This window comes from Salvia hispanica, chromosome 6 (genome assembly GCF_023119035.1).
Source record: "Salvia hispanica cultivar TCC Black 2014 chromosome 6, UniMelb_Shisp_WGS_1.0, whole genome shotgun sequence".
Lineage (NCBI taxonomy): Eukaryota > Viridiplantae > Streptophyta > Magnoliopsida > Lamiales > Lamiaceae > Salvia > Salvia hispanica.
The window spans coordinates 21610196-21620972 of record NC_062970.1 but is presented as its reverse complement, the minus strand read 5'-3'; the positions used below and the strand labels follow the sequence as shown (position 1 = coordinate 21620972).

The window sequence follows — 10777 nt, the reverse complement described above, 5'->3', positions numbered from 1 at the left end:
AATTGATCCTTATCATGTACTCTCTCTATCCCTAAAAAATATACAACATTTGTCATTTTAGGATATCCCTTAAAAATAGGACAACTCTATTTAAGGAAAATCTTAATTAAATTATTTCAATTATCATTATAATAATAAATAAAATAATATATTAATATTATTATTTTTTAATTAATAATTTATTAAGAAAATCTTTGTATAATATGAAAATTATTATTATTATTATTATAAAATAAATTATGAAATTTAATTTTGTTAGGAATCATATTCCAAGAATTTATTTTCGCAGAGATCATTTTCCTTGCCAACTTTACTTTCCTAACAATTAAACATAACCTTATAGTTTTCTACATGCCAACAAAGAAATACCGAAGTGATTACTCCCTCCGTCCCACATGAATATTCACTCTTTTCTTTTTAGTCTGTCTCACAAGAATATGCGCTTTCTAATTTGTGCTGACTGAGTATCACTGTTGATTTGTGCAAAGCTATGGAGCAGTTACAAATCCACTGATTGATCTTATCAAGAGACCGACATTCTCGTGGACTGAAGAGGCTCAAGTTGCTTTTGATAGGTTGAAGAGTGCTCCGATATCAGCTTTTGTATTTGCTCTGCCCGATTTTACTAAGGACTTCACTGTAGAAACTGATGCGTCGGGGGTTGGCATTGGAGGTGCTTGCAAGCAGTTAAAAAATGGCACCACTACCTTCAATGTCGGAAGTTCATAATTTTGATGGATCATCAAAACTTGAAATACTTATTGGAGCAAAAATTAACAACGCTAACTCAACAGGCGTGGATGGAGAAATTAATGCACTTTGTGTAACGCCCCACTTTTTGAACCCTAATTTTGAACCCTAAAGTGCTCGCATTTATTTCTTTTAATGCCGTGAAGCCCGTTAATTAAATGACAAGTGGAATTGTTATGTATTTTCATTGAGACCTAATTTGATTCGGAGTTGTGAGTACGGATTTTCTGAGTCGACTTCGTTGAATATGTGACGTGGCTATTTTTGAATAATACATGTGCGGTGAATTTAATGATTTTCGGATAATTGATAATTTGTTATGAGAGCTCGAGAATGGTGATAGTAAAATCACAATGTGAATTTAATTAAATCCTTTTCTTGAGGATTATTTATTGGACTCAATTCCATGTTGGATCCGATAAATTAAATAAATAAGTCCGATCTTAATTACGGGCTACACAATTTAAAAAAAAAAAAAATACCGGTGCTTGAAGCCCAAATTAATTTTAATCAAAACCCTACTCCTTTCCTTGGTCACCAAGACTTTCCTTGGTTACTTCTAATAACAGAATATGTAAATAAGAGATATGGCACAGATCTCCCCTCCTTCACGCGCCGCCTCCTTATTCTGCAAATCTCGTTCCAAAATTTCTTCCGTCATTGCAGAAGGAAGTATTCATTATTTTATTTAGCAAATAAACTTCCAAATCTCCTTCCTCCCACACCACGTTTCTCCTTGGCAATCTGCAAGGAAATCTTTCCAAAATTTAAACCGCATTCAATTGAAATCAATCATCCAATTATTCTCAATATAAACCCACGGTTATATAAACCCCATACCCTAATCTCTCATTCTCACACAAATACGCAGCCACTCTTTTCTCACCTTTGAATCACTAGAACGGCGGAGGGAGCAGTAGGGAGGAGTTCATCTTCTTTCCTGACCAAATCTCAATTTCACCATGGTATATATCCTTCCATGTTCCTCCCCTGTTTTTCTTCATAAGGTAAATTCACGTTTTCAATCGGAACCATTTTTCTGACAGAAATTAGGAACCAAATCCAGAAAGGGGGAGAACTAGAAGCTTCAATCTTTTGCCTAATCCGATTCATTCAGTGAAGGTATAAACCTCTCCGTTTCTCTAAATTTTCCAAACATCAAGCCTATCTCTTTGTTGCATCAATCGGAACTCAAAATTGAATTAAACTGAAGCATACTAACTAAAGCATCAACTTTGATTCACAAAATAAAATTTAGAACTTACCTGTGGTTTCTTCGGGGCGAAACGGGGGCGAGATCGACGCCGTTGGAGCGGTACCTACAAACGGCTATCTTCTTTGTTGTATTGGCTGAAGATGCTACGTGAAGTCCGAGAGTTTTTACGTATGTGTATCACTTATCAAAGGTATAAGGCTGGTAACTCACCCCCTGCAGGACTTATCCAACCCCTGCCATTGCCGACAGGTCTCTTCACTGATCTTACCATGGACTTCATCGAAGCCCTACCTACGTCGCATGGCAAAGATACAATTTTTGTTGTGGTCGACCGTTTAAGCATGTTTATGTTAGAGTTTTGTATACTAGAAATCACCCTTCGAGCGATTGGATACTATAATAACTCTCATTTTATTTTCCAAGGAATAAAACGGATTATTTTTATCATAATGTTGTTATATTTTACATTGAATATGTTTAAATGTATAAGAAACTTAACAAAGTCCAAGTCTTTGTTTTAGTAGACCGGTTGTGGGGGTCGTCCACTTTAAGGTAACACGGTCAGTTCTGAACAAAGAAAAAGAAGAATTTCACAACCTAGATAGACTTTGACTACCTATCGAGAAAGGTTACAACGTTAGTCTGATTATTTCTAAGCCTTAGTGAAATAAGATGACATTGTTGTGGTATAACACTGAACGGATCTAACATCAATACATATCTTTATTCTATCCACTGAAAGGCAAGGTCTTGATAAATAACTATTTCTTAATCTACAGACGTAGCATTGAGCATACAATATTGATTGTGCACTACTTTGACTTATCAAATGGTGCAGGTTTTCGTAATCCTTTATATTGGGTGGTGGTGATTAATATCTAGCGGTGCTAGGATTGCTATTATGTAGGAATGCACGCGAGGGGAGTCTCGTTTGGTAATTTCCTCAAGAGGAGCGTGAAACAAGGTTTTGTTATTCGGAACCTAGTTAGTTGGAGTTTTAGTCCACTCTTGAAATTAATAAGAAGTTAATTAATTTTCGTCCATAGCAGACAATAATTAATTAATGGACATTTGTATCTTAAGTTCGGGAAATAAACATTTAATTAAAAATGGAAACCCGGATTACTTGTAATTTCGGATTTGGATGGGCAGTGCAATATTATTTCTGGAATGGCTGCAAATAATATTCCAATATAAGCTTGTATAAAATTGTGGGTTCAATTTAATTAGTAAAAGCTAAGTTGGGGAGGCCATATCCAAAACCTGTTGGTGCACGCAGCGGAAGAGCATGTAAATGAATCACATAATAATCAGATCTATTTAGCAGATTATTTAGACAAAATCTATTCGCGTAATTATCACATGTATCATGCTCATAACTTGAATTAATCATGCTTTAAATGCTAACCTACATTGATTAAGAAATAAATATTTATCAAGACCTCGCCTTTCAGTAGATAGCCCAAGGCAAGTCTTGCTGTTAGATCCGTTCAGTGCTATACCACACCAATGTCATCTTATTTCAGTAAGGCTTAGAAATATACGGACTGACATTGCAACCTTTCTCGATGGGTAGTCTAATTCCATCTAGGTTGTGAAATTCATATTTTTCTTTGTTTAGAACTGACCGTATTACCTTAAAGTGGACGACGCCCACAACCGGTCTACTAAAACAAAGACTTAGACTTTGTTAAGTTAACTTATACATTTAAACATGCATTAACATCCATTAAATGTAAAACATAACAACATTATGACAAAAATAATCTGTTTTATTCATTGGAAAATAAAATAAGAGTTTTACAGTATTCAATCACTCGAAACGTGATTTCTAGTATACAAACTCTAACAAAACCTTCCATAGATCCCTGTCTAGACCGAATATGAACTAAATATAAATAGGAGAATAAAGAAGAGACAGATACACATAATATTTTATTTGAATTTTTGTTACCCCTTGCATTAAGAGTGGACCATTTTTTCAGCTCTTCTCCGTGAGAATTTCTGTCTTCTTTATTCGAGTCCTAATGTTCTGGTGAGATCAGCCCACACTGATATCGGAATACGGTTTGGGAACCAGTCCGAAGATCTGTGGTCGAGTATTGAAGATCGACACGTTGAGAAGTAGCAAGCCATCCGCGATTCATTGGAGAATCAAAAAGATACAACTTCTGTTCCGTAGAAAAGTATGTTTTAGGTTTCAATTAATCAAAAGCATGTTTTAATTCAAGTTATGAGCATGATACATGTGATAATTGTGCGAATGGAATTTGGCTAAATAATATGCTAAATAGATCTAGTTCTCTGATTTATTTGTGCTTCCGCCGCCAACCCCATCAATTTGCTCACTTTATGGCACTATCCCATCCATTTACAGCCAAAATGGTAGCAGGGGCTTTTCTCAGTTCAGTGTTTAAACTTCATGGCTTGTCGTCACGAATTGTTAGCGATTGAGGCTCTGTTTTTATGGGAGCCTTCTGAAGGGATCTTTTTACTTTTTTAGGCGTTGAGCTATTATACTCAACGGCGTATCACCCTAAGACCGATGGTCAATCCGAAGTGGTGAATAGGCGTCTTTTTAAAAAAATAAATAAGTAAATAAATAAACTCCTATATGGTGGAGGAAATTACAAATAAACTCCTATAGAAAAGAGGAAATTACAACTGATGTCAAGAGGGCTCAAACTCGGTAGCTCATACAATAATGTCTAAGCTCCTTGCTGCTAGGACAAAGGCTCTGGACTGGTGAATAGGTGTCTTCAATGCTACTTGCGTTGCTCGGTGGGTGAAAAATTGAGTACTTGGGCTCATTGGTTAGGCTTGGCAGAGCAATGGTATAATACAACCTGACCATTCGAGTATAAAAATGACACCGTTCGAAGCATTGTATGGGTATTCTCTCTCGTTGCATGTTCCCAACTTACCGGAGGATTCCAAGGTTGAAGCGGCCGATATCACGCTCCTTGACCGTGAAGAAATGATCTAGCTGCTCAAGAGAAATTTACAAAAGGCAGCAGATCGTATGAGGAAGCAAGCCAAGCTCCATATGATCGACAGAGAATATGCTATAGGTGATTGGTTATGACTTAAACTGCAGGACTATAGGCAATCGTTGATTCGCGGGAAGCACCACAAATTTGAGCCCAAATTCTTCAAGCTGTATCAGATCATGGGCAAGATTGGTGTGGTGGCTTATATGCTCAATCTACTTCGGTCTTCAACCATACACAACGTGTTTCACGTTTCCCTCTTGAAGTCTGCACCCCGGCCTGATTGCCATGTACCCGATTTACCTCCTGTTTCACACATTACAGATGATGTACCTCAAGCTATCTTGGAGAGAAAAATGGTGAAGCGACGTAATGAAGCCGCGACGCAATGGCTGATCCATTGGTCGGGTAGATCTCCAGTGGACGCATTATGGGAGTTTGCCGATGTGATCAAGGAAAGGATCCCTTGGTTCCTTGTGCTCAAGGAACCTTAAGTGGGGGTATTGTTGCATGCATGGCGTGGGAGCTGACGTATGTATGCAACGCAGGTGGTGAGGCATGCACCTAGACCTAGTCATGCTAGTAGGAATATGTTGATTAAAGCATGTGTGCTACTTCTAGAATTGGCGTGTGGGGGCATGTGGAGTGGAGGATAACATAACGGTGAGTTGGCGGATGGCTAGATAAAAGGGAGGTGGCCACAATCTGGAAGGGCGTCGATTTGCGTGAGTGTCATGTCCCAGGATCGCTAATCGGAGGCAAAGTTCGTTATTGTATCTCATTTTTCATTCCTTTTTTTAGTGTATTGCTTTCTCGTTTCTATTCCAATCAATAAAGATTATCAAAATCCCTATTGCTCTTGTTTTTGTGCGTTGCAATCATTGTTTGCTGATAGATTCAGGTTCTTAGCTCGTGGATCCGGCTGAGTACCTATCATGGACTTATTAAATATGGGGCCATTTCTTTACAGAGCCACTCCTCAATTCAATGCCAATAAATAGGTATATGTATCAACAAGTCATCAGCATCCAAATAATTAATGAATAAAGATAAATATATACTCTTTGTCGTGGTAAAATGCATATAGGATCGAATCCACGACTAAGACCAATCCTATACCATTAGATCTTAAACTGAGTGGATGAGATTAAAGTTTATGTAGTATTTTAATAAATAATAGATAAAATATCAATAAAAGGGTAAAATAGTTAATCTGTTATAACATAATAATTTTCACGGATTTTTTGTATCAACATAGTGACATGAGAATCTGAATATAAGTACCAGAAAATATCAACATAGTTTTACTGATATTGTAGATGTATTATATTGAGATTATTTGATGCATTTATTGATATGAAATCTGCTTATCGACATATATGAAAATTGAAATAAAAATTATAAAATTTCATCATCCGATCATTGTTGGAACATATGCAAATGAGATCTCGTTAGAATCTTCATGAAATTACCTTTAATTATATATATTTTTTACGAAAAAATAATTTATATCGAAAGAGTTACGTAAATTTAAATATTTAAGATGATTTTGATGAGAGAGAATGTGATTAATTTTAACAACCGTATATAAGAATTGATATTAATACTCTTTAAGTTTATTTAATAATTTCTTTTTAATTTAAAATATAATCCGCATGGCATTGTTTCACCCACTAGATCTCTTAATCTAATGGTTAAGATTTTTTCTTAATTTCTGATTGCTAATTAGTTCGCAATTGATCATAACCATATACTCATATTCCATTAAAATTGAAACGTTTTCCTTTTTGTGTTGTCTCATGAAAAATGAAATATTTTTTAAAATATAAACAACATTATTTCTACTTTTTTTTCTTCTCTCTTACTTTAGTGTCTCTTTACTCACAAAACACCACTAAATAAAATCTCGTGCATGCCACAAACAAATGTTTCATACTCCCTCCGTCCCATTAGAAATGAAATATTTGTTTTTTGACACAAAATTTTATGCAGTCTTGTTTTGTGAGTTAATGAGGAGAGAATAAAGTAAGAAAGATAAAAAAGTAGAGATGATGTTGTTGCCATTTTAGGAAAAAAATTATTTTTGAAGGGACAATCCTAAAAGAAAAACGTTTTATTTTTAATGGGGCAAATGAAGTGGAGTATTTATTAGAGCAGAGGGATTAATTAGTAGTAATAAATAATTAAGAATGCCTGACGTGAAAAGGCTACAGTCCTAATTTTATCTCACTCAGATTTTAGTATAAAACAATATATAAAACAATATATAAATCTTTCACTAATTTTTCCAATTAATTTTTTATAATATATTTTAAAATTGGTACCGATTCAAAACTCTCCTTCTATTAGTGGATGGAGGGAGTAAAAAGATGAGTTAGTTAGCTAGGAATTGATTGGCCGGATTCCATATTACAATAAGTTGACCAATTGGATGCTTCTATTTTATTAACCCAAGATTATGGCTCTAGATTCATTATCACATATTCCGTCCGTCTAATAGAAATAGGCACTTTGAGGACGGCACCAAATTTTAATGTATATTAGTAAAGTTAAAAAAAATAAGAAAAAGTAGATGAAATAATGTTAATAGATGATGAGACCAATATTATTGAATTGTAAAAATGTTTCCAACTATGCCACGAGGAGAGTATGAAAGGAGATGGTTCATATTAGAACATATATGTTTAGTTAAAATGAAAATTATATCAATTCGATGATACATATATTAATACTATCAACTAATATTACAAAATATATCAATTACTTACTCAATACTCCCCGTTCAATAGTAATAGATTTATTTTGCCATTTTGGTACGTTCCATAGAAATAGAGTCATTTCTCTTTTCAGTAAAAGTCAACACATTTTTTCACACCTATTTTACTCTCTCTTACTTTTTTCTCTCTTCATCTCTCTACCTTTTTCATTTTCCACTTTAATTCTCTCTTTACTTAACTCACCTAACACAACTTTTCTTAATATTCGTGCCAAAAAGAAACACCTCCATTACTACGGAACGGAAGAAGTAATAATTAGTTACTTGATTTATGAATATCAATAAAGGTTAGTGATAATAATTAATATATTTTGTAATATAAACAAATGTAAATGCATCAAAAAATTGATATAGCTCTCATATTAGTCAATATATCAGTTCTAAAGTGAACCAAGCCCATTCTATAATGCATTATTACATATATAGCTTTCCCGCGTAAAGGAGGAGGAAAAGAGACGTAGATATTGGAGGGTATAAATTAGTACTAGTAGAAAAGAATTGGTCCTGGTATTAGTTGCAGCCAATCAAATTAATTATTTATTGTCAAGATGAGGACTTGCTTGGATGCAACTTTCATCATAGATATTTTCTGTCTGCTAGCCATCGCCTTCAATAATTTTCGAATCATTATTACTTGATCAATTTTCACGGTTCGTTTCTTTTTCATTTATTTTTATTTGTTTTAAAATAAAAAAATCTGATTTTAAAATCTTTTTTATAAAACTATTAGTGCCAAAGAAATAAAAATACACTAACACCACTAAAGGATAATCTCACAAACTTGGCTGACGTTGAAAAGCTTCCTATGCTGGTTGATTGGGCCATCGGGAATACCACGTGCGAGGAGGCCAAGAGAAACTCCAGTGGCTATGCTTGCGCCATTGACAACTCTGAATGCTACAAACCTGTAAACGGCTATGGCTACCGCTGTTGTTGCAATAGTGGATTTGAAGGAAATCCTTATCTAACTCATGGATGTATAGGTATTACTTAGTATAACTTTACTTTTGAAAATACTCCTTGTCTTTTACTGACTACTAACGCTATTTGTATATCTTGCAGATATTAATGAATGCGAAAATAAGACTCTAAACAATTGCACCAAGAATGAGTACTGCAATAATACACAAGGGAGTTACACATGTTCTTGTCCCAAACATTTAGATGGTGATGGACGAGGTGAAGATGGCTGCAAGCTTGCCTCAAAGAAGCAGAATATGATGATTGCCTTTATCTTCATTGGTAACTAAACATTTTTGGATTCTTGAAACATATATATATACTCCTTTTTCTAACTTTAACAAACAAGCAAACAGGAGTTGCCTCTGGGATTATTACTCTGCTACTTGTTGTTATCCTACTCTACATGGAACTCAAGAGAAGATCACAGAGAAAGAAGAAGCAACGATTCTTCCTCCAAAACGGTGGACAAATGTTACAGGAGAAACTGGCGAGGAGAGAAGCCTCATCGGACATGGTCACCATTTTCAGCTCATCCGAGCTACAAAGGCTACCAACAACTTCCACAACAACATGATCATTGGCCGAGGTGGCTTTGGTACCGTGTACAAAGGTGTGCTAGCGGACAGAAGAACCGTTGCCATCAAAAGGTCCATAAGAGTTGATCCCGCACAAATCGAGCAGTTCATCAACGAGGTAGTTGTTCTATCTCAAATCAACCACAGGAATGTAGTAATACTTCTTGGTTGTTGCCTAGAAACAGATGTTTCGCTTTTGGTCTACGAGTTCATTAGCAACGGCATCCTTTCTTCACACCTTCACAATGAGGTTAAGGCGTCTGCTCTTGATTGGAGCACGCGTCTGAAGATTGCTGCAGAAACTGCAGGGGTGCTGTCATATCTGCACTCTTCAGCTTCTATTCCCATCATACATAGGGATGTCAAGTCGGACAATATCCTCTTAGATCACACTTTTACAGCTAAGGTGTCCGATTTTGGAGCATCAAAGTTGGTTCCGATTGATCTCGAGCAGCTGTCCACTGTAGTGTTAGGAACTTTGGGATACCTTGACCCTGAGTATATGCAGACGAACCAATTAACAGAGAAGAGTGATGTTTATAGTTTTGGAGTTGTTCTGTTGGAGCTAGACACAGGGCGGAGAGCATTGAATTTTGATAAGCCGATAGAGGAGAAGAGTCTAGCCAACTATTTCCTGTCTGTACTCAAACAGGATAAGTTGTTTGAAATTCTTGATGAAAAAATTGCGAATTCAGAAAATATGGATCAAATATCTTTGGTTTCTAAGCTAGCGAAAGATTGCTTGAGCGTGAGAGGCGAAGATAGGCCGAGCATGAAGGAGGTGGCAATGGAGCTTGAAGGGCTAATACTCGGAGGAAAGCACTCATAGGAACGAAATAATGCAGACAATGCAGAGGAGATGGAGTCTTTGCTATCAAATAATCCAGATGGAATGAGAGGTGTGAACTCAAGTGTGGGATATGACAGCATTAGCAGGGATCATATTGTTTTACCAATCAATGTAGGAAGATGATATTTTACTTTGAGAATTTATGTGTATATGTTCATGTTGAGTTTTGTGATTTAGTATTGTGTAACATATTGTGTTTTGTAATATCAATTGTCTGTTTTTGTTACTTCTCTCGTAATTGTTAGCATTGATGTGAAGTCACATATTCATGGTATTTTTATCATAATAGCATGTCTTGAATCTTCAAAGGTTTTTGCAAAATTTTTGGCACCAATACAATTTTGAAATGATAGTTAGATAAGTTCCATACAATTAGGGGTAATTAAGTTGTGAATACAAAATGTTTCATAAGTGTTTTAAAATGGTATAAAAAGTTATAATATTGTCTTTTTATAGTTTATATTCTGTCTTTTTACAATATTGTCAAATATACATATAGTATATTTGTATCAACATAAATGCTTCCATGATGTGATATATGAATATTAAAATGTAATCAAATGATAACTATACCATCTGTGAAAATTGTACTAGTATTACTTTTGTTGTTATGATTTGATTAAAAATAATACAAACACCATTTATCATACCATTCAA

At 35.1% G+C, this 10777-nt stretch overlaps 2 protein-coding genes and 1 long non-coding RNA gene across 3 annotated transcripts; 2 read left to right on the top strand and 1 right to left on the bottom strand.

Annotated features, from left to right (window-relative positions):
• Positions 1–1011: 1011 nt before the first annotated feature.
• LOC125197347 lies at positions 1012–1804 on the bottom strand. Its single transcript, XR_007172048.1, has 2 exons — positions 1637–1804; positions 1012–1494 (listed from the first exon to the last, which is right to left on the bottom strand). It is a non-coding gene; the product is annotated as an uncharacterized LOC125197347 (long non-coding RNA).
• Positions 1805–4832: 3028 nt separating this feature from the next.
• On the top strand, positions 4833–5450 carry LOC125194925. Its single transcript, XM_048093139.1, has 2 exons — positions 4833–4904; positions 5064–5450. The coding sequence occupies exons 1-2, from the start codon at positions 4833–4835 to the stop codon at positions 5448–5450; spliced, it is 459 nt and encodes a 152-aa protein (XP_047949096.1).
• A 20-nt stretch (positions 5451–5470) lies between these two features.
• LOC125194924 (wall-associated receptor kinase 5-like) lies at positions 5471–10346 on the top strand. Its single transcript, XM_048093138.1, is given in 6 exon segments — positions 5471–5491; positions 5578–5619; positions 8499–8715; positions 8795–8974; positions 9049–9234; positions 9237–10346. Coding segments are annotated over 6 exon segments (1509 nt in total). The 3' UTR covers positions 10100–10346.
• Positions 10347–10777: the final 431 nt, after the last annotated feature.